At 42.9% G+C, this 25,730-nt stretch overlaps 1 protein-coding gene across 2 annotated transcripts in view; it reads right to left on the minus strand.

The window, feature by feature from the left end:
• NR3C2 (nuclear receptor subfamily 3 group C member 2) overlaps positions 1–25,730 on the minus strand; it is a 245,136-nt gene that overhangs the window by 12,963 nt on the left and 206,443 nt on the right. For both annotated transcript variants that reach the window (XM_069978668.1, XM_069978667.1), the window contains exons 5-8: positions 20,833–21,186; positions 17,681–17,825; positions 4,551–4,681; positions 2,540–2,697 (exon numbers count right to left, since the gene is read on the minus strand). In XM_069978668.1, coding sequence (XP_069834769.1) covers positions 2,540–2,697; positions 4,551–4,681; positions 17,681–17,825; positions 20,833–21,186 — 788 coding nt within the window. The remainder of the gene's footprint in view (positions 1–2,539; positions 2,698–4,550; positions 4,682–17,680; positions 17,826–20,832; positions 21,187–25,730) is intronic.

Raw genomic sequence — 25,730 nt, forward strand, 5'->3', positions numbered from 1 at the left:
ATGGAGGGATATCTGGCTATTCCCGGGTTTAGAGACTAGTAACCGAGGCTCCACAAACCCCCTTTCTTGCAGGCAATGTATCAATGGAGACTCTTCAATGAGATTTTTATTTTTTTCCTGATCTCCTGCTGATTTGCTGAGTTCAGTGATAACTGTATTGTGTTGGTATACTGCAAGGGTTTAAAAAAACTGAGCAAATGGGATTAAAGGAGACTAAAGGAGACGTCACATGGAAAGGCTAAAACTGCAGGCAGGCTGGTGGGGGCAGGAAAATAATAAAGACCTGATCTTACTCGTCCCCGTACCTCCGACGCACCGCTCCCGGGTCCCGTTCACATCAGCCGGTGACTAGCAGCTCTGCCAGCTGCAACATCAAGTCCTCTGCTTAGTGACTGGCCATCCAGCCAATCAGTGACTTGGTCGGGACACTGGTTGATGGCTCAGCCGGGGCGCGGCGTTTCAGCTGGTGAAGCCGGGTACGTGACATACTCAACAAGCTGATGCGAATGGGACGTGGCAGCGGCACAAGGACGGGGGAGTTCAGGTCTTTACTATTTTCCTGTCCTACCAGTCTGCAGTTTTTGCCCTTCCATGAGACGTCTCCTTTAATCCCATAAATACCTAAGATTATAAGTATAAAGGATGAATAGAATAACCGCTGTACAGCCAGTCATGTTGGGCGTGGTGACATCATTATGTGACCGGATCGGCATGCTGATGTCATCTGTAATAACGCCAAGGGAACCAGAGGGACATTAGGAAATTAAAACTTTTCTCTTAATAAAACAAGTACCGGAGCTCGTATTTTATTTGGTTTTAATATTTTATATTATTCCATATTATATTTTCTTTATTTTAAATTGAAGCTTGAAACGGCAGCCAGAAAAGGGAAAATCATAATATTATGGGAAACGAGATCACAAGCTGCACATTATATATACTGGTAATCCAGGAGAGCAACCAAGGGCACAGCCGGGTCAGGGAGCATAGTCATGCCTGGTCATGTGCTGTTTGGCTTATTGTAGGGGAGATATTTGTGCAGTAACGGCTTCTTATGGCCACTCCACCATTCTGCAAGTGCCTCCTTATTGTGCATCCTGAAGCAGCCGCACCACTAGCACCACCACGGCAGTTGTGGCTTAACTATTTGTTGGTCTTCCTGGCTGTGGTTTAGTTTGTACAGAAACCCTTTTCCATTTGTTAATCATAGTCTGAACACTGCTGACCGCCATTATCAATTCCTTGATATCAGAACAAAGTGAAGGTTCTGGAGCGGTCACGTCAGTCTCCTGACCTCAATATCATTGAGCCACTCCGGGGAGATCTCAAGCGCGCAGTTCATGCAATAAAGCCCAGAAATTTCCATCTAAGAACACAGGGAACATCTCCGGAGTATCTCAGGATTGGAGCAGGTCTCAGCAGTGAACCTTGCTGCATTCAGTAACCTTTGGCATGTCATAAGTTCTTACAAATGACAGGAACTATTTAACAGTTGAGTGAAGTGAGAAAAAAATTGTCGGCCATAATAAATTGTGAAATGTTGCTATTTTTTCCCATTCTACCCCAAAAATAAGATATTTTATGGTTCCCCAATACAGAATATGGTCGTATGAAAAGTACTTCAGCCATTTATCTTTACTTTATGAAGGTCAACATATCTGAACGCAAATTTATTCTATAAACTTAAAAAAGGCAAATACTGTACTAATGTCACTGAGAATAAAAATACACTTTTATATTAACCAAAGTGTTCAGTATAGTCTATCATTACCCACCAAACATCCATCCATCCATCCATCTCCTATCTCCTATCTATCTCCTATCTATCTCCTATCTATCTATCTATCTATCTATCTATCTATCTCCTATCTATCTATCTATCTATCTATCTATCTATCTCCTATCTATCTATCTCCTATCTATCTCCTATCTATCTATCTCCTATCTATCTATCTCCTATCTATCTCCTATCTATCTATCTCCTATCTATCTATCTCCTATCTATCTATCTCCTATCTATCTATCTATCTCCTATCTATCTATCTCCTATCTATCTATCTCCTATCTATCTATCTCCTATCTATCTATCTCCTATCTATCTATCTCCTATCTATCTATCTCCTATCTATCTATCTCCTATCTATCTATCTCCTATCTATCTATCTCCTATCTATCTATCTCCTATCTATCTATCTATCTATCTATCTCCTATCTATCTATCTCCTATCTATCTATCTATCTATCTATCTATCTCCTATCTATCTCCTATCTATCTCCTATCTATCTCCTATCGATTTCCTATCTATTTCCTATCTATTTCCTATCTATTTCCTATCTATCTCCTATCTATCTCCTATCTATCTCCTATCTATCTATCTCCTATCTATCTCCTATCTATCTTCTATCTATCTATCTATCTATCTATCTATCTATCTATCTATCTATCTCCTATCTACCTATCTATCTATCTCCTATCTACCTACTTACTATGTTCAATTTCTAAAGCGGATACATCTGAGAAGGAAAATTCGCCACTTACATCGTGCATGGAGTCGAGGAGTTTAGTTAAGTGGAAATATCGCTGCCAGCTCTGTCCGGCGCTGTGTGGACTTTTCATTAATATTTTCCTCAGTTCTTTAATGTAATTCAGTCTCATTTCTTCAAACGCAGCTTGGCATTTCAGTCCATCTTTAGGAACTAGGTTGAAAAAACAAAAGGAAGAAGTCACTAAGTAAAAGGTTAAGTGGTAAATCATGTCACAAGAATTCATATAGCCGGAGAATAGTAAAATGCCAAAAAATTATCGGAAACAAATTGCTAGAACAACATACAGTCCTGTGCACATTCTAGATGTTTGGGAGGTAGAACTGGATCATCATGGCCCAACGTCACTATAAGGCTCCATGCACATGGAGCAAAAATGACGGAATCCTCCCTGTCATAATGACCGCCGCGGAATCCCACCAGCCTCCCTGTCATAATGACCGCCGCGGAATCCTGCCAACCTTCCTGTCATAATGACCGCCGCGGAATCCTGCCAACCTTCCTGTCATAATGACCGCCACAGAATCCCGCCAACCTCCCTGTCATAATGACCGCCGCGGAATCCTGCCAACCTTCCTGTCATAATGACCGCCGTGAGAATCCCGCCAACCTCCCTGTCATAATGACCGCCGCGGAATCCTGCCAACCTTCCTGTCATAATGACCGCCACAGAATCCCGCCAACCTCCCTGTCATAATGACCGCCGCGAGAATCCCGCCAACCTCCCTGTCATATTGACAGTCTATGGGAGGCTTGTGCGCCTCCTCACTCCACGCTGAAGAATTGACATGTCACCCGCCATTCTTCAGGGCGTAGAGAGGAGGCGCCAAGCCTCCCATAGACTGTCATTATGACAGGGAGGCTGACGGCATTCTGCGGCGGAATTCCGCCAGTTTTGCTTGTAAAGTAGATGGGGAACAAAGTAACAGCTCCCAGTAAAAAACAAAACAAAAGACAACTTATCGGAAAAAGTGTAACCACAAAGTGTGGCCTGGAGATCAGCAGTTTCTGATCCTCCACTCCGGTCAATGTTCCGTGCACGTCTTCATTCTTAGTGGACGTTTTCTCAAACATTGAACAAACATCATCTGAACGGACAAACAGAATAGAGGGAAATCTACAAACAAACCGAATTAAGTGGAAACACAAAAACCTGGAGCCGTGCCCAGAACCTCGGCCTGGGTTTATTAGACACAGTTGTACTATTGATCTGGAGAACTTCCAATTCCCTATGGGCTGGGAAGTATAGGAAACACTGTATATGTAGAAGGAAGAGAACACCAGCTTTGTTTTCATTTTTCTTTCATAGTTTGTGACTACGGATTAAACTTTACAACCAACATGTAACCACCTGCAATACTGAACAATTCCTCCAAACTGAGGAACTTTAGAAAACCGCAACACAACACGTTCTTGCACTGGACTAGACTTTTATCCCTAAGGATATCCATATCAATAATATGTGGTGGCAGGTTGCACATGATGCTTCCTGCAGCGCTCAGTAAAGGAGAATGAGTTTGAGGCTATTTCAGACTGGTGCAGTACAGCAAGGATAGGACACGCTGCTGTAGTACGCACGTCTGCCTGAATACGGACATCGGAGCAGCTACACAACATGTCCAGGCCGCCTCTCTGTGACGAAAACAAGGTAACACGCTGGTAGTCAGGCCCAGAGAGGGAGGATTACAGTGCAAGTACATCTCAGAGCCCAGTGATGGTGAACCTTGGCCCTCCAGCTGTTGGAAAACTACAATTCCCATCATACCAGGGCAGCAAATGACATATATTTGGTTATCCAGACATGATGGGAACTGTAGTTTTGCAACAGCTGGAGAGCCAAGGTTCACCATCACTACCCTGGAGTGTGACTAGTCAGGCTGCACGGACCTCCCTGATGCCTAGTTGGCACAAATTTACAGCCAGCCAGAGATCTCAGATGAGGACGTCCATGCACAAAACGGTGTGTGAACAAAGCCTAAGAAAGTAGACCCAGCCTAATGGCTTACCTGTGCTTAGTAGCAGCAAAACTTTCATGATTGTGTATTCCTCGAAGGTGAGCTGCAAGCGGTTAAACTCCAGACTGATCTGCTGCATGCTTTGGCACAGCTCATACATGGCGGACTGACGCATCCTCTCTCTGCAAAGGAACCAAGAACACAGAATCAGACGATCTGCACTGTAATTTACATCCAATAGATACAAGTTATTATAATGTAATATTAGCTTATCCGGACGTGGAGCAGTGACATGAAACGTGTAAGATTTACAGGGAATTCTTCTTTTTATGTAAAATAACATAGTGCACAAAGGTGTCCGGCATCACACCAGCCGGGTGCATCCAGGGTTATTAGGAATATATACAGGAACATTGCTCGGTATCCTCCGTCCCAATCTCAAATTCTTGCTGAGAAAAACTCCAGTCATAAAATCCATACTGACCTCTAAAGGGATCAATGAATGAACTTGTTTGGTTTGTGCAGCGGCAGAGGGCAGACGGTAATAGATATCACCACAAGCCACACACTTACAGTATTATAATATAGAGCTATCAGGTCACACAATGACTTTCCCCTATGCAGAAAGCAGCTGCATCACTTTGTACCGCCCTGCAGAGACATCCGCCATTGTCGGACGGTTTACCTTGTGTTACATACAAGTTATTTATTAGTGGAAAAATTAAACTTTACACATAAGTCACAGAGATAGAAAGCTCATATACTGTATTGCAGAGCTTTATAGGAGGCTCAACGATGCTGAGTGATGGAGGGACGGATGACAGGCGACATCTCTACCATCCCTATAGGTGACCAGACACTTTACATCGCTCATTCAGCTGGCAGCTATTCCTCCCGTCTTCCTCATAAACATGCACACTTTATTTGGTGGAGAGTATGTGTTCTCAATGTAGAGATAGGAATAAGCTGCTGCCAGACACCCCGGTACCGGTATATATCCCTGGGGGACAAAAGAATCAGGCTTTGAAATTCAACCTGCACTTTTCTTCTTTTTTCCCCAACATCAACTTTTAGAGAGTCACCTCCGTACACATCAGGTCGCCAGAGGACCCCCACAAATCGCTGGCTGTGGCTGGCAACTCCGCTCCCTTTTTGAATGAATTCCTTAAAGGGGAACTATCAGCAGGCTTAACCTTAATCTATTCCTGAGACAATTTATTTAGTAAATCAGAATATTAAGCATGTAGCGGTTGTATATGAGGAGGTGAGCGGAGAACGTATCAATCATCCCGGCTATGAATTACATGCAATGGTTTTCTTTGTGGAATTTCTATTGTTAAGATCCAAAATAAAAGCTACGAAACAACTATAAAACCCGTCACTAGTAGACGCTATCTCTGCCACTCAGAAGAGATTTCTTCCGCTTTGTTTATAGTGTGACTATGTCCTTGATGGCCGGTGTCTCCTTTCTGCATCATTTCCCCTCGGTACAGTCAGCAGATGCCGGTGCTGAGGATTATTCCGCATGTCATGCGACGCTGCAGCCGCCCGGTGAAGAGTATGATGATGTTTCTGCCAGATTCCTAGAGAAGCCATAATGCCCGTGCCTACATCATTACATGGACGCTACTATTACCAATTCCTATGCACACAGTAATAGTCGATGCAAATAACTGTATTATGGATTTGGACCAATACTACAATCATCATAACCGGCTATGGGCCCTTACTGTAACACTGTCGCCCTCTGATATTGGACAGGGACGTGGAGTTCTTCTTGGGAATTTAAAAAAATGTCATGACAAACTTTTATTGGACATGATCCATTGCACATGTAAGTATAGTACAGACTACAGGCCAGTATAGACTGTGTGCCCCGGGTTCAGGGTCTGTGTGCCCCCCCCCCCCACGTTCAGGGGCTGCGCGCCCCGTGGTTCAGGGTCCGTGTGCCCCACCCACCCACGTTCAGGGTTTAGATGCCCCTGGGTTTAGGGTCTGCGTTCCCACGCGTTCAGGGTCTGCGTGTCCCCCACGTTCAGGGTCTGCGTTTCCCCCCCCACACACACACGGTCAGGGTCTGGAATTAGGGTCTGCGTTCCCCCACGTTAAGGTTTGGTCTGCCCCCCCCAACTTTCAGCGTCTATATGTGCCCCAGGTAAGGGTCTGTGTGTCCCTGGTTCAGGGTCTGGGTGCCCCCCTGTTCAGGGTCTCTGGGTGCCCCAGCTCAGGATCTGTGCGCCCCCGCCTGGTTCAGGGTCTAGGTGCCCCGTTTTACATATTTTATGCATGAGGCCTAGTGTCCTTTCTTCCGGTCCCCTTTCCCACCGTCGGCCTAAATGTAGTATGAGAAATAAATCTGGTATCTTGGAATCCTCAGTCCAGATCCAGGGACCAGTAACCATCGTCCCCCTTGAAGCGTTCAGGCGACAAAGCTGGTGGTACAAATCAATACACATCACAGGACTTCGCTCTGACTCGCTGTATTCCTCTGTAAACTGTATTTTATAAATGTCAGGCAGGAGTCGATAGAGTAAAATGTGGCCTTAGCCGTCTCCTGCTCATCCGCATGGAGAATGAATGCAATGACTGCCATGTCACATTCAGACAACCACAGCAAGGTCACCGGATTTTGGAAAATTGGAAACAAGTGACCTGTTTAATATGTTACTATTCTGTCTGTGCAGCTGCAAGTATTTTCTGCTCCACATCTATGGTTTGTTTTTACAAATCGTGCCCAAAATGTGCAATTTTAGTACTAATTAGGAGTATAGCTAAAGGTGCACACAGCTACAGGGGGTACATATAGCTACAGGGGATACACACAGCTACAGGGGATACACAGCTACAGGGGATACACACAGCTACTGGGGGTACACATAGCTACAGGGGATACACACAGCTACAGGGGATACACACAGCTACTGGGGGTACATATAGCTACAGGGGGTACACACAGCTACAGGGGGTACACACAGCTACAGGGGGTACACACAGCTACAGGGGGTACACACAGCTACAGGGGATACACAGCTACAGGGGGTACACATAGCTACAGGGGATACACACAGCTACAGGGGGTACACACAGCTACAGGGGATACACAGCTACAGGGGGTACACACAGCTACAGGGGATACACACAGCTACAGAGGATACACACAGCTACAGGGGGTACACACAGCTACAGGGGGTACACACAGCTACAGGGGATACACAGCTACAGGGGGTACACATAGCTACAGGGGATACACACAGCTACAGGGGGTACATATAGCTACAGGGGATACACACAGCTACTGGGGGTACACACAGCTACAGGGGGTACACACAGCTACAGGGGGTACACACAGCTACAGGGGGTACACACAGCTACAGGGGGTACACACAGCTACAGGGGGTACACACAGCTACAGGGGATACACACAGCTACTGGGGGTACACACAGCTACAGGGGATACACAGCTACAGGGGGTACACATAGCTACAGGGGATACACAGCTACAGGGGGTACACATAGCTACAGGGGATACACACAGCTACAGGGGATACACACAGCTACAGGGGGTACACACAGCTAAGGGGGGTACACACAGCTTCAGGGGATACACAGCTACAGGGGATACACAGCTACAGGGGGTACACATAGCTACAGGGGATACACACAGCTACAGGGGGTACACATAGCTACAGGGGATACACACAGCTACAGGGGATACACACAGCTACAGGGGATACACACAGCTACAGGGGGTACATATAGCTACTGGGGGTACACACAGCTACAGGGGGTACACACAGCTACAGGGGGTACACACAGCTACAGGGGGTACACACAGCTACAGGGGGTACACATAGCTACAGGGGATACACACAGCTACAGGGGATACACAGCTACAGGGGATACACAGCTACAGGGGGTACACACAGCTACAGGGGGTACACATAGCTACAGGGGATACACACAGCTACAGGGGATACACACAGCTACAGGGGGTACACATAGCTATAGGAGGTGCACACAGGTACTGGAGGTGCATATAGCTACAGTGGGTACACATAGCTATAGATGCACACAGCTAAAGGGGGTGCACATAGCTATATGAGGTGCACACAGCTACTGGGGGTGCATATAGCTATATGAGGTGCACACAGCTACTGGGGGTGCATATAGCTATATGAGGTGCACACAGCTACTGGGGTGCATATAGCTACAGGGGGAACACACAGCTATAGCTGCACACAGCTAATGGGGGTGCACATAGCTACAGGGGGTACACAGTTATATAGGAGGTGCACACAGCTACAGGGGGTACACATAGCTATAGGAGGTGCACACAGCTACAGGGGATACACATAGCTATAGGAGGTGCACACAGCTACAGTGGGGAAAACATAGCTATAGGTGCACACAGCTTAAAGGGGTGCACACAGCTACAGGGGATACACACAGCTACAGGGGATACACACAGCTACAGGGGGTACACACAGCTATAGGGGGTGTACACAGGTACTGGAGGTGCATATCGCTACAGTGGGTACACATAGCTATAGATGCACACAGCTAAAGGGGGTGCACATAGCTATATGAGGTGCACACAGCTACTGGGGGTGCATATAGCTACAGGGGGAACACAGTTATATAGGAGGTGCACACAGCTACAGGGGATACACATAGCTATAGGAGGTGCACACAGCTACAGGGGGTACACATAGCTATAGGAGGTGCACACAGCTACAGGGGGTACACATAGCTATAGGAGGTGCACACAGCTACAGTGGGGAAAACATAGCTATAGGTGCACACAGCTTAAAGGGGTGCAAACAGCTACATGGGGTGCACACAGCTACAGGGGGTACACAGTTATATAGGAGATGCACACAGCTACAGGGGGTGAACTTAGCTATAGGTGCACACAGCTACAGGGGGTACACATAGTTATAGGGGGTACACATAGTTATAGGAGGTGCACATAGGTTTAAAAAAACAAACCTCTGAAATGTCATACAGATCACCAGGCCTAATAATCCCTAAAAAAAGGGGAGAACTGCAGTTTGCCCCCACTTTTCTACTCTGATCAATTTTCTGAAATGACAGGGATACTTTTTACATTTTACAATTGGGCTGAGGGGCCCTGTACGTTGTGGGGGCAAAGAACAACTGAAGTAGAAGTGCACACAGGAGCTTGTTTACCAGATCACAGGGTCATTATAGGAGACTCAGCAGGCGGACCCCCTCTGCCCTGGTCATACCTTTATCCCCATTCCAGCCATAAGAATCAATGGCTGGAATGGCTCTTTGATATTCCTGATGCTAGCAAATATGCCCAATATGTAAATTATAATATTTAAAGAGACTCTTTCAGCAGGTTTATGATGTCCTATCACAGGGTGACATAAAGTAGTGACAGAAAAGCTGAGCAGGATGATGTATCACTTATGTTGTTCTGTGCAGCTGTTCCAGAGATCTCCTCCTGAATAACATGGACAATAAGTAGTCCTCTCCATTATGTGCATGAGCTCAGTAGTCCTGGATATTCATGAGAACTAGAAAACTCCGCCCACCAGCTGCTGATAAGCAGTTACCTACAAATGCTGTGTATAGTCAATTAACAGTCAAACAGCAGCTGGAGGGCGGGGGGAGGGGTGTGGCAAGAATCCTATTCTCCTGAACATTAGGAGAACGGAATGATGCAAGTATAAATAATTTATACTGCCCTCATTTAAAGATTCCCTTTAAGATTATTGTTAAAACAGTAAATCTGGCCATGATATTGACAGTGGGATCATGAAGTGCCCTGGTGCACTGCATGGCAGGAAAGGTCAGCAAATGGGGTCACAATGTTTCCCTTTAAATCCATTTCAATTGCAGTCTCTCGGGTCACAACGCAGCCCCATTCGCTGATCTGAGCCGGGATGCAGCGTGATCATTGCAGAAGGATATTTGGCCATCAACATCCCCCCCCACTGCAGCCATAATCACCGAGCAGCCCTCGCCTATCGGTGAAAGGGAATGAAGCATGAAATATCTGAGATAAACACACAATATAGCAAATGAACATGAATCTACTGTCACCTACTTAAGAAAACAAAGCAAAACCTTCCAGCGTAACTAAAACAGGAAGGCTGAATAATAAATGTAATAGCAATGATGTATATAGAATAGGATGTAATAGTAATGATGTATAGAATAGGATGTAATAGTAATGATGTATAGAATAGGATATAATAGTAATGATGTATAGAATAGGATGTAATAGTAATAATGTATAGAATAGGATATAATAGTAAGGATGTATATAATAGGATGTAATAGTAAGGATGTATAGAATAGGATATAATAGTAATGATGTATAGAATAGGATGTAATAGTAATGATGTATAGAATAGGATGTAATAGTAATGATGTATATAGAATAGGATGTAATAGTAATGATGTATAGAATAGGATGTAATAGTAATGATGTATATAGAATAAGATGTTATAGTAATGATGTATATAGAATAAGATGTTATAGTAATGATGTATAGAATAGGATGTAATAGTAATGATGTATAGAATAGGATGTAATAGTAATGATGTATAGAATAGGATGTAATAGTAAGGATGTATATAGAATAGGATGTAATAGTAATGATGTATAGAATAAGATGTTATAGTAATGATGTATAGAATAGGATGTAATAGTAATGATGTATATAGAATAGGATGTAATAGTAATGATGTATAGAATAGGATGTAATAGTAATGATGTATAGAATAGGATGTAATAGTAATAATGTATAGAATAGGATATAATAGTAATAATGTATAGAATAGGATGTAATAGTAATGATGTATAGAATAGGATGTAATAGTAATGTATAGAATAGGATGTAATAGTAATGATGTATAGAATAGGATGTAATAGTAATGATGTATAGAATAGGATGTAATAGTAATAATGTATAGAATAGGATGTAATAGTAATAATGTATAGAATAGGAAGTAATAGTAAGGATGTATATAATAGGATGTAATAGTAATGATGTATAGAATAGGATGTAATAGTAAGGATGTATAGAATAGGATGTAATAGTAAGGATGTATAGAATAGGATGTAATAGTAATAATGTATAGAATATGATGTAATAGTAATGATGTATAGAATAGGATGTAATAGTAATGATGTATAGAATAGGATGTAATAGTAAGGATGTATATAATAGGATGTAATAGTAATGATGTATAGAATAGGATATAATAGTAATGATGTATAGAATAGGATGTAATAGTAATGATGTTAGACGCATACAGGTAAGAGACAGGGGAAAAGTCACAAGCGGCGGAGCGTGTTGTGTGAATTTATCCTGCTTACCGTTACTATAGAAATCAGAATACCAAGAAGAATTAGAGGCTTTATAACGGAAAGGTCATTAGGAGGTGGCCGCAGTCTTACAGAACATTACGCAATGCTAATCCCAAATATCTCCGGCTGCAAACAAATTATCATCTGAAAATACAGAAACCGGGACGATCAGATTCACGGCCGCTGAATGTCAGGCGGCAAGGTGAGCGCAGCGTTTTATTAGCAGATTCTCTCCCGGTTATTGGTCGGAAACGTGTAGATAAAGACCCTTTAAGCAGTAACTTTAGGATAAGAGTGATAGGACGGACATTTACCAGCCCACCCCGCACAGGACAGCCGACAGGCTCACCTGTTTTAATGTTGGTTTTGCACCTAAGCTCCATTCACTTCAATGAACCTCAACCAAACTGGAGACGAGAGTCGTGCAGTTTCTGGAAGAAAGTAGCCATGTTTTTCTAAGCCTTCAAGGGGTAGTTGACCCACAAAAATTTTTTTCAAATCAACTGGTGCCAAAAAGCGCCAGAGATATGCGATTTACTTCTATTAAAAACCTTGAGGCTTCCAAGTGGTGTATTTTCTCCAGTCTGACTCAGTGCTCTCTACTGCCACCTCTGTCCATGTAAGGAACTGTTCGGAACAGCAGCAAATCCCCATCCCCCTGCTCTGGACAGTTCCTGACATGGACAGAGGTGGCAGCAGAGAGCACTGAGTCAGACTGGAAAGAATACACCATTTCCTGTAGGACATACAGCAGCTGATAAGTACTGGAAGACTGGAGATTTTTTAATAGAAGTAAATTACAAATCTCTGGCACCTGTTAATTTGAAAGACAAACATTTTTGGTGAACAACCTCTTTTAGTCCATGTCCGTGCACTCCCCTGCCTGTGCCTTTGTCCTATTCAACCTTATCATAATTGTTTGAACTGAATTAAGCATCTACATTCCAGTGAAGGGATACACACAATTTCGTCAGAAGGTGGACACTGACAGTGACTTGCGTCTACAGTATGGAGGCAGGGCGCGCACACACACACACACGCACACACACACACAGCCCCAGTGTTACAGTATGGAGGCAGAACACACACACACTGATGAGTTGCATTACCCTTAGCAATAAGTATGACTAACTTTAATAGCAATATATAATAATAATAATAATATCAGAATCCGGTCTCCTCTAACCTTACAGGTATCCCAGCTCGGATACGTTTCCTATGTGTACGTGTATAGAGAAAAAGAAAACAAAGATTTCCCTTCTAGAAGGCCGGGTTCATCCGAGTTCATCTCTATAATAATTACACCGACTTTTATTTCCGCTCAGACCCAGTGACTCAATCTAGTACAGTCAATTGCTTAGAATATTAGGAAGTTATTTTAGGAAGCCAAAACCACATTCACCCCAAGTGCTTACATATATCCATATGTCTATGATGACTCTGCCATGTGGGATCTCTGCTCTAACACGGACGGAAGGGTCACACGAAAAACAGGGAAAGATTCACCTCTTACTGATTGCAGGACCTGTGCGGACCCCAAAGTATAAGTGTGCCCCCATATATAACTGTGTCCCCATATATAACTGTGCCCCCATATATAACTGCATATATAACTGTGCTCCCATCTATCTCCTATCTATCTCCTATCTATCTATCTATTATCTATCTATCTCCTATCTATCTCCTATCTATCTATCTATCTATCTCCTATCTATCTCCTATCTATCTATCTATTATCTATCTATCTCCTATCTATCTATCTATCTATCTATCTATCTATCTATCTATCTATCTATCTATCTCCTATCTATCTATATCTATCTCCTATCTATCTATCTATCTATCTCCTATCTATCTATCTATCTTCTATCTATCTCCTATCTATCTCCTATCTATCTATCTATCTATCTATCTATCTATCTCCTATCTATCTATCTTCTATCTATCTCCTATCTATCTATCTATCTATCTATCTATCTATCTATCTATCTATCTCCTATCTATCTATCTCCCATCTATCTATCTCCTATCTATCTATCTATCTCCTATCTATCTCTCTCCTATCTATCTCTCTCCTATCTATCTCTCTCCTATCTATCTCTCTCTCTATCTATCTCTCTCTCTCTCTATCTATCTCTCTAATCTCCTATCTCCTATCTATCTATCTCCTATCTATCTATCTCCTATCTATCTACTATCTATCTATCTCCTATCCATCTCCTATCCATCTCCTATCTATCTATCTATCTATCTATCTCCTATCTATCTATCTATCTATCTATCTATCTATCTATCTCCTATCTATCTCCTATCTATCTCCTATCTATCTATCTCCTATCTATCTATCTCCTATCTATCTCCTATCTATCTATCTCCTATCTATCTATCTCCTATCTATCTATCTCCTATCTATCTATCTATCTATCTATCTCTCTATCTATCTCCTATCTATCTATCTATCTATCTATCTATCTATCTCCTATCTATCTCCTATCTATCTATCTCCTATCTATCTATCTATCTATCTATCTCCTATCTATCTCCTATCTATTTATCTCCTATCTATCTATCTCTATCTATCTATCTCTATCTATCTCTCTATCTATCTCCTATCTATCTCTCTATCTATCTCCTATCTATCTCTCTCTCTCTCTATCTATCTCTCTAATCTCCTATCTCCTATCTATCTATCTCCTATCTATCTATCTCCTATCTATCTCCTATCTATCTCCTATCTATCTATCTATCTCCTATCTATCTATCTCCTATCTATCTATCTCCTATCTATCTCCTATCTATCTATCTCCTATCTATCTATCTCCTATCTATCTATCTCCTATCTATCTATCTCCTATCTATCTATCTATCTCCTATCTATCTATCTATCTATCTCCTATCTATCTATCTATCTATCTCCTATCTATCTATCTATCTATCTATCTATCTATCTATCTATCTATCTATCTATCTATCTCCTATCTATCTATCTATCTATCTATCCTTCCTATCTCTATCCATCTCCCCTCAGATCTATCATACTGCTATCTCACCATCATGTACTTATATTCATGGCTGCCTGAGGCAATCGGCTTTTCGCAGCTCCAGTAACTGAATAGGATTTAATACATACAACTTGTGGGAAAACCAATTTCAATCACGAGAGACCCCCCCCCCCCCTTTCTTACATGTTAAATATTTGTACTAAAGAGCGACCCACTCAGGGGAACGAGAAATGAAAATAGTGAATAAGCAATAAAACCTCTTTGCTTCTTGGATAAATGGAAAAATAAAAATCTGCACAGAAGAAATAACTGAGCTCGGCAAGATTACTGCGTACAGAAGAGAGCTAAATTAACTGGAATATATTCGTTTAAAAAGATAAATGCCGTCCTCTCCTCTCCCGTCCTATCGTATCCTCTCCTCTCCTATTGTATCCTCTCCTCTCCCGTCCTATCGTATCCTCTCCTCTCCCGTCCTATCGTATTGTATTGTATCCTCTCCTCTCCCGTCCTATCGTATCCTATCCTCTACCATCCTATCACATTATATCCTCTCCCGTCCTATCCTATCCTCTTCTCTCCCGTCCTATCGTATTGTATTGTATCCTCTCCTCTCCCGTCCTATCCTATCCTCTTCTCTCCCGTCCTATCCTATCCTCTTCTCTCCCGTCCTATCCTATCCTCTTCTCTCCCGTCCTATCCTATCATCTTCTCTCCCGTCCTATCCTATCCTCTTCTCTCCCGTCCTATCCTATCATCTTCTCTCCCGTCCTATCCTATCCTCTTCTCTCCCGTCCTATCCTATCATCTTCTCTCCCGTCCTATCCTATCCTCTTCTCTCCCGTCCTATCCTATCATCTTCTCTCCCGTCCTATTCTATCCTCTTCTCTCCAGTCCTATCCTATCCTCTTCTCTCCCGTCCTATCGTACCCTATCCTCTCTCGTCCTCTTCTCTCCTGTCCTATCGTACCGTATCCTATCCTCTTCCATCCTATTGTAGCCTATCCTCTCCCGTCCTATCATACCCTATCCTCTCCTCTCCCATCCTAGCGTATCCTATCCTCTTCCATCCTATTGTAGCCTATCCTCTCCCGTCCTATCATACCCTATCCTCTCCTCTCCCATCCTAGCGTATCCTATCCTCTCCTGTCCTATCGTATCTTCTCCTCTCCCATTCTAGCATATCCTCTCCTTTCCCATTCTAGCATATCCTCTCCTTCTCATCCAATCGTATCCTATCATCTCCTCTCCCGTCCTATCGTTTCCTCTCCTCTCCCATCCTCTCCTATCCTATCGTATCATATCCTCTCCTGTCCTAGCGTATCCTATCCTCTCCCATCCTAGCGTATCCTATCCTCTCCCGTCCTAGCATATCCTCTACTCTCCCGTCCAATCGTATCCTATCCTAACCTCTCCTATCTTCTCCTCTCCCGTTCTATCCTATCCTCTCCTTTCCCATCCTCTCCTATCCTATCGTATCATGTCCTCTCCCATCCTATCGTTTCCTCTCCTCTCCCGTCCTCTCCTATCCTATCATCTCCTCTCCCGTCCTATCGCATCCTCTCCTATCCTCTCCCTTCCTATCGTATCGTATCCTCTCCTCTCCCGTCCTCTCCTCTCAGGATTCTGCAGCTATTAAAAGTCTTGTAGAAAAGACATAGTAGAAAAGCTGTGGAAATTATTATTCCAGGAAATAATTGATATATTGAACATTAAACCAATGTTGATAAGACAAAAACTCAAGTTTTTCTGCTTTCTTTGAGTGTAGGTGTCTGACCATCAATATGAGCTTCACAGGAAAGCGCAAGAACAATTCCTTCAACGTAACTTAATAGCTGCAAAGTAGATAAGTAGATGTTGTCCGCCTACAGTTACAGGATACCGGAATAAACAATAAACAGTGAACGTCCTTTGTCAGGAGTAATTATTGCGCGGGGTGACGTGGACTCCGGTGATGTTCCTCACAAGCCGCTTCGTGTTTTCCGACTATGGAAATTGTGTTGTACAAATCTGTAACCTTCACTTGCTGTAAACTTTATAACTTTACAGATAATATTATTATTTATATTTAGAGATTGTATAAACCTTTGTCATTCAGAAACACAAAAAGAAATGCTGCACCGGGACCGTTCAAGGACTTAGGCCGGGTTCACACTTTTTGATCCGTTTTTCCATAGACTTCCATTTAAAAAAAAAACTGATCAAAACGGATCCGTTTTTTTTTTTTTTTTTTTAAAGTACACAAAACGTAGTCAACCTCATTTTTCTGTCCATTAAAAAAAAATGGATCCGTTTTGATCTGTTTCTTTTTTTTAATAATAGAAGACAATGGAGAAATGTATCAAAACGGATGCACACAAAAGGTTTTTCTCATCAGTTTTTTGCAAAAAAAAAAAGAAAAGGATGAAAAAAAAACGGATTGCAAAAATGTAGTGTGAACCCACCCTTAAAGGGGTATTTCAGCCAGGACTTCTTTTTTTTGGCAGTGTCTCCAGCACTGCAGCTCACATAGCGGTGATCTGGTCCCCCTGATGTGTGGGCGTTTCCTGGTCTTGAGACGTGATGTCACAGGCTGTAGCGCTATCCCGCCTCTACCACTGAATGGCTAAGCCGGCCTGGGACGTCACGTCTGGAGACCAAGAAGACGCTGCTCACCGGAGGGACCGGAGCAGCAGAATGTAGGCGGCATTGCTGGAGCCAGGGAGGTAAGTAGAAGTAATCGTTCTTGCCCACCCCATCCCCGGGCATTGGCTAAATAGGGTTCCCATCCAGAATACCCCTTTAAGATTTAGTAAACGATGTATATAGAATCTCAGTGGCTTTTTTATAGGACTCACTCATTAAATATCAGGTCTGGAGCAAAATATAGATATTGGCTGTTTGCATGTTTATACGACCTCCAGCTCAAGGCAAACGAGGACAGGCACATCCAGGAGTACTGAATCAAAGTAATTTGGTCCTCAAGAGGCAGGTTTCTAAATCCTGAAGAAAAGGGAAAAAAAACACAAATCAGTGAAACATAACACAACATACACGGCATTATTGTAACTGATCCCGTCTTCCAGTACTTATCAGCTGCTGTATGTCCTGCAGGAAGTGGTGTATTCTCTCCAGTCTGACACAGTGCTCTCTGCTGCCACCTCTGTCCATGTCAGGAACTGTCCAGAGCAGCAGCAAATACCCATAAAAAACCTCTCCTGCTCTGGACAGTTCCTGACATGGACAGAGGTGTCAGCAGAGAGAACTGCATCAGAGTGGAAAGAATACAGCACTTCCTGCAGGACATACAGCAGCTAATAAGTACTGGAAGGCTGGTGATATTTAAATAGAAGTAAATTACAAATGAGCATAACTTTCTGAAATCAGGTGATATGAAAGGGGAAAAAAAACATTTTTGCCGGAGTACCCCTTTAAGACCCTAATTTACATGTTGTATAATGTTTGCATTATAGGACAGGTTCAAGCTGCTGAAAGATTACTCAATTGACATTATCCGGTCCTGAGGATTGCAGATTATGGAGACAACTGCTCTGGGTATAAGAAACCAAGCATGAGATGCATCTGAATGGCTGGAGAGCGCCTGCTAGATCATCAGCAATTTATTAAGATCGCCTGAAACATCACATAACGGAAACAAACACAAAACTTGTTCCACAGCGCTCAGCAATTCCAGGCCGTAATGTTGGACGTTCACATGTTGAGCAGGGAGGGGGGGGATGCTGCTTATATAAGGTTTGCCCAGTTCTACTGCTGCTTAATGTGGAATATAGAGATGAGTGCAGCAAAGTAATAAAGCTCTTCCCGGCTCGGGTCTCCCATAGCGGGGGGGGTCACATCTCCGAAACACTATAACAAAGCAGGAAAAGGCGTCTCTTTAATCTAAATGTGACTAAAACACAAAGCTCAATAGAAGGACGTGGAGGAGCGATGGAAGGAGCAAAAGTGTCTATGGAAAGAATAACGAATGGCCGATGTAACTGTCTTGTACAAACCGAGAAGTAACTTTGTGATATCAATGTATTCTCTATTCTGCAACATTTCTCAGTTCTCCTTAGGTTCTGGGTCAACACCAGGGATGGGAACCTTCGGCCCCCCAACTGCAGCAAAACTACCAGTCCAATCCTGCATGGGTGGCCAAAGCTTTAAAGGAGAAGTCTGGCGAAAATTTTTATTAAAGTATTGTATTGCCAACTAAAAGTTATACAAATCACCAATATACACTTATTACAGTAAATGCACATAAAGTGCTTTTACCACTGCATCAAGGCTTCACTTCCTGGATAAAATGGTGATGTCACTTCCTGGATAACATGGTGATGTCACTTCCTGGATAACATGGTGATGTCACGACCCGACTCGCAGAGCTGTGCGGGCTGTGGCTGCTAGAGAGGATGATGGCAGGGGGTCACTGAGGGACACAGGGAACTGGAGGGACACTGAGCATCCCCCTGCCATCATATTCTCCAGCAGCCACAGCCCGCACAGCTCTGGGAGTCTGGTCGTGACATCACCATGTTATCCAGGAAGTGACATCGCCATGTTATCCAGGAAGTGACATCGCAATGTTATCCAGGAAGTGACATCGCAATGTTATCCAGGAAGTGACATCACCATGTTATCCAGGAAGTGGCATCACCATGTTATCCAGGAAGTGGCATCACCATGTTATCCAGGAAGTGAAGCCTTGATGCAGTAGTAAGTGCAGGGAAAAAAGCGCTTTATAAGCATTTCCTGTAATAAGTGTATATTGGGGATTTGTATAACTTTTGGGGGCAATACAATACTTTAATAACATTTTTTGTTTAACTTCTCCTTTAACTCTCCAGGCATTATGGGAATTGTAGTTTTGCCAAATTTGGAGGGCCAAAGGTTCCCCATCCCTGTTCTAGAATAAATTATAAGGGTCCTTTGAGACAAATCGATTTTTAACGATTAACAATATCCGATTGCAAATGAGATTGTTTATAGCGAACATGAAATAATTCACCATATTGCACAGAATGATAGTCGATAGTTACAATAGTTACTACAATCGTTTACTCCATCTGATCCCAGCAAATAAAGGAATGATGGGGAATTACACTGAACGATTCCAGATGATTTTGGTGTCAGCACCCAACGAATGATGAACAATTTCTTGTTGGTCATTTGATTGTTGCTGCATTTACATGAAACAATTATCGTTTAAATTCGAACAATATAACGATAATTCGCACAACATTTGTCCTGTGTAATAAGGTTCTAAGGATAGGTTCAGACATAGCAGCGGCCTGCCTGTTATCTCCAGTCATTTGATGTTAGGGAGATGGTTGGACAATCCTGACAAAATCTGAGGTTTTAAATGACTTTAATGTAATGTGTATGGTCAGCTCAGTGCTAGGCTTCCATTCTCCTCCAATACACACGCATGCTTGGCTGAAGGAGAGAGTGTTTTTATAGGAAGAGGGAATTAAGGCCCTACTACAGCAAGAGATTATTGGCCGTTATGGCCGATAAAGGTTCGGTGTTATAGGACGTGTTAAAAGGCAATGATTAGCCGCCATGCACGATGGTCTGCTGCACGTCACTCCATGTAATAGGAGCAATGACAGCAGACCAGCAGACAGATGGGCCACCTGTACGATCAAAAGATTGTCTAGGCAGCCCCCCGAAACTTGCCAAACGCTCCCCCATGATGTCTGTGCGTGTAATAGCACTAAGAGTGAGCGGTGAACAAGAAGCAAGCGGGTGCTGAACTGGACGGTCGGTACTTGCTTACTCCTTTAATATTGGCCACGTAATAGGGCCTTAACCCTCTGGTGGCGGCTGCTCATCTCTAGAACAAAAGGACAGGACTGGAAATGCTGAAATCCAATTCACCAGCAGGTTTCGGAACACCCTGAAACCCTTTGTATTGTTGGCTCAGTTACACAGATATACAGTATCAGGAGATCCTGAAGAATCCAGTCTGGTAGAAAGAAACAAACAGCTGCACGCTTGAGTCGCTTACCTGGAATTACTTTTGCCCATTTCACCACCTGTATCATTTGCTTCCCAGCCAAGCGGTTGAGGCTGGACAGGAGGTTCTCCGGCGTGTCTGGCTGAGAGCTGTCATATCCCGCATACACAATTTCAGGTTCAATGTTTTCAAGTATCACGGCTGCTGAGAGGGAAAGTCCGGGGGATACAGCAGATATAATTGGAACGATAGTTGTGTTTGTGGAGACGGAGGTCTCCTTTGAGGTGGATGTGAATGTAGGTTCTTCTTTTGGACTCTGGGGGGTCGGCTGTTGATGTGGTGGTGGCGGCTGCTGGTGTTCTTCATGGACTCCTTTTAATTTTCCTAACTTTTTTGACTTTCGAGCTGTAATAAGAAGAAAATGAGATAAGATGAAATAATATAATGACAATATAGGTGGCCGCACGTTGTGTACACAGTGCCCGATTATCGATGACCTCAATTGTGGCATCATGAATATTTCCTATACTAGAGAGCCGGGCTGCGGAGTCAGTAGAGATGCAATTGTAAATGATAAATATATTTTATGTTCTATCAATCTAAGATCCTTTATAAAAAATCATTGATAAGCAGTTATGTTTTCTAGTGGTGATTGGCCCATGGATTCTCCCCTCTCCGGTGGTCTCCTCTGTCCCTTAGGGTCCATTCACACTGAGGAATGGGCAAGGAATTTCAAGTGGAATCCGTGCTTCGTTTTACATATATTCCACTCGAAATTCCTCCTGTAAAATATGTACAGAGCAATGTCCTATCGTATTTGATGGGTATTCTGCATTGTTCACACAGTGCATTCTCTTTCCAGCCACGAGAATTGATAGGTCATCCTGCTAGAGAAATCCCATACAAGTCATTGGGGCTTTGAATTTCCACTTTCCACACCTATTCACCCAGAGCTGAAGAGGAGGAAGTTTCAACCAGAAAACTTTCTTCTTCAATTCCTCAGCATGAACATACTCTTCTACTAGTTATTTACATGCTTCATCAAGGCAGGGGAACAGGATAAGGGAAAAGTAAGAGATTGCAGGGGTCCGATCCCTGTACACCCTGGAGATCTATGTATCATGCCCTGGCTTCTCTGTTATGAATAAAGCCACGGGTACGGCATGTGACCTGCGGCTCTATTCATTCCTATGGAGCCACCGGAGAGAGCTGAGTAAGCTGGAAGAACACTGTATTCTGCTTTCTCCGGGGGCTCAATAGGAATGAATAGAGCCGCAGGTCACATGCCGTACCCATGCCTCTATTCATAATACAGAAGACAGGGGCCAGATATGGAGATTGGCGGGGGGAACAGAGGTCGGAACCCATGTGATCTCTTAGTTTATCCTCAATCCTGTGGATAAGGGAAAAGTAAATTTTTCTTGGTCAACCTCTTTAAGAGTCTGCTAGAAGGACATGCGGCTGCACTCATAGGAAAAGCGACAAAATCCAGCACTGCTGCCAAAACCCCTAATGTTGATTTAATTTTGAAAAGATATTGGAAAACGGGGCAAATATAGACCAACTAACCCAATTGGGCAACACCTACTAAATGATTCAGCACTTTCATGAACTAAAACCACTTCTTGTAGATATGGACTACCCTCCGGTGACGCCAAAGTCGGTGGACGCAGATGACGGAACTGGAAGAATTGCTTCATCACCCATTTACAGTGGCTGGAACATTACACCAGTGGCGGAAACATTACAAGCAGAGGACTCTCTGGTCCTCCGGGTATTTTATTAGAGTGGAAAAACCTGAAGAATCACTATTAAAAAAACCTGGTTCTTTTGGTGGCTTTTTATGTAATCCCAACGCATTGGATTCTGCTGGATGATTAACAGCTGACAAAAGGGAAAGAAGCTCCGAGGTCGCAGTCAGGATGAACAGGTTTTAGAACAGGGGTAAAGAAGAGTCCGGTCTGGCTACCATGTTCATGTGATGATGAATTTGATTTTCAAAAACATCTGGATTGGAAATCCCCCCCCCCCCCCCCCCCCAAAAAAAAATAAAAAATATCATCCATGCCCAATGGGAACCAGTAAATGCTGCACTCTTTCCCAGTTGGGGCTCTATCCATGTTTTTTGCCATTAGGAGTTAAACGCTGAGTGTTTCGGGATTCATGAACCTGAACTCTTAATCTAAAATCTATTAACTAGGTTAGAAGTGTTAAGTGTTGCGCTCGTTTCTCTATGACATAAAACCACCTAAACAAATCTGTTACTGTTCCCATTAACACAAAAATTCTCAATAAGCTCAAATAGAAGAGAAATCACAATGCGCAGAAGAGACAGAATAACCACATTATTAATCTTTCTAAATGTAATAGGTATGAAGCACCTAACCTTGGCCGTGCCGTGTGAAGGTCGGCCCCATTGTGTCCATACGGCTGCGTTAATTGATTTGCGCGGTTCGGAGAGAGAGAGTACATTAGTCGTCTACCTGGTCGGCAATCACAGACAATCATGTAAAACAGCTTAGTGGCAGATTTTCCTTCCTCCGGTGTGAAGCGCTTCGTCTGCAGTTCTTTCCCACACTGAGATTCTAATGGATTTAAATGAGCGTTCCTCAAAACTTTACAAGAGCTAAATGCTTAGAACTGAAGTGTTCAGCGCACGGCCGCAAAATCGCCAGCCGCAAAGAAAAGAGATTTCAGGATAAACGTGTAAAAATTAACACTATTAAGAAAGCTGGTGGACGGATTAGTGAGAAACTCTGTGCCTTCCATATTAGAGGAAATCAAAGCCAATGACTGTCTGGGAATTTGCTGCCGTGATCGGGAATATTCATGCTGCAGAGCTGTCGCTCACTTTTAACTTTTAAGCCATTTTAAAGGCAAATCATTTTTGAAAATGCTCGGACTGCAATGTTCTTACTGTCTGTACCTGTAATTATATAGGTCAGCAGTGCTCAAGTACCATTTCCACCAGCAAGACCCCACTTCTCTTCTAATTATAAGCTTACATGACAATACAATGTCGGCCAACTGTGAGGCCACTAAATTTACCTTGCGTTAAAGGGGTAATCTTTTTCTTTCAAATCAACTGGTTTCAAAAAGTTATATTAATTTTTAATTCACTTCAATTGCAAAATCTCAGGTCTTCCAGTACTTATCAGTTGCTGTATGTCCTGCAGGAAGTGGTGTATTCTCTCAGTCTAACAGTGCTCTCTGCTGCCACCTCTGCCCATGTCAGGAACTGTCCAGAGCAGCAGCAAATCCCCAATTTTGGCTGAGTGTTTGTGCCGACTCACCACTTCTTCCTCTTCTTAATGAATTATAAATGCTGTCCAGCCTCCTGCTCGATCAGCTGTCAGTCAGTGTCTCTGATTGCAGATCAGTCCTTCATAGGCTGTTTACGTCTGAAAGAAACTCTCAGATATAGTTGAATCTCTGAGCCCAAATGTGTTGGAGCTGTGGTCTAGGGGTAAATCACCTGTCTAGAGCCCACCGGCAGTTCTTTCTATGGTTCGTTTCCACTGTTTAAAATGAAATATAACTATTTAATTATTTTCATTATTGTATCATTTTTAAAATTAAAAAATTTAATTTTAAAATTAAATTAAAATTAAATTAAATTAAAATTTAATACAATGAAGCGTAAAATAAAAAATAGTTATTTATTTTTCTCATCATTGTATTAAAAGAACTAAACTAATTTGGACCTGATTGGGAATTCTTTGCACTTTTAAAAATGATACAATAATAAAAAAAAAAATTAAATAACTATATTTCGTTTCCATCAGGGGATTCGAACCAAAGAAGGAACTGCTGGTGGTTTAGTCCTAGACCACGGCTCCAACGCAAGCTAGGAGATTGAACTATATCTGATTGCAGATCAGTCCTCTGTTTGTAGATACTGACAGCTGAGTGAGCAGGAGGCCGGGCAACACTGATTATTCATGAAGAAGATGAAGGAGGAAGGAGTGGTGAGGTGCCCAGAGTGCAGCACAAACACTGAGAAACAACTCCTCTTTGACTCTTCATTACAGTAGGAGACCTGAGATTGTTCATAATCCACTGCACGGACAAATCACTAAAAGCCACCATGCTCACTAGGGGACGGCCAGCTACAGCACACGGTCAGCACCTCAGGTAGGGCATGGGAGCTGACAGAGTTGTAATACCCCACACAAACCAAGGACAAGCGTGGTGCTGTTTCTGGAAGAAAGCAGGGATGTTTTTCTAGTCCTGGATGAACCCTGCAATGAGCATAGTCTATAATGATTCAGACATATTTACTGGTTGACTTCCTATCAGTCTGGAAGCTTCTTTACATATCGCTTTTATAAAGCCCATCTCCCCCGATGCAATAGCTTTCCTCCAACCTACAGAAACTCACTTAAATACAGAAGGATTGAAAAGCCTGTGATCTTGAATCTGTTACCTTGGTGACCAATAAGAGTGCGTGGAAGTTAGAATTCCATGCTGAAGGTCAGCGAAGATGGTGCTAGCGCCGGTATATGAAGAGACCTTCTACATCGGAGAACTAGCGCCATGTCATACGAGAAGCCGCGCTCTAATTTTACAATATTATTGTTTGTAAACGGAGGTCGACGATGTTGCCAAGGAACTGATTAACTCTATAGACAAAGCCGATCCATCAGACTCCTACTGTGCGCAGCTTATAATCTGCACAATGACTAAAATAACAGAAAGTCCTGGAACCAGATGAAAACATTTCCATTACTATAGAAAGCCTCACAATTACTGAAAAAGCCGCGCGCTTCTCCATCCTCGCAGGGAAACGGCGCACAAGTGCCTGGAATCCGTCTCGCTGCAGGTTAATATAGGCTAAATGATTTTATTTGTCCGTATTAGATGGTTTCCTTCCTTCCTTATAATGGCTGCCGCTGCCCAACGCAGACATGTGACTATATAGATCTGAAAAGAAAATTAGAGGGAAATTC

The sequence above is a fragment of the Dendropsophus ebraccatus genome, chromosome 7 (assembly GCF_027789765.1).
Source record: "Dendropsophus ebraccatus isolate aDenEbr1 chromosome 7, aDenEbr1.pat, whole genome shotgun sequence".
Classification (NCBI taxonomy): domain Eukaryota; kingdom Metazoa; phylum Chordata; class Amphibia; order Anura; family Hylidae; genus Dendropsophus; species Dendropsophus ebraccatus.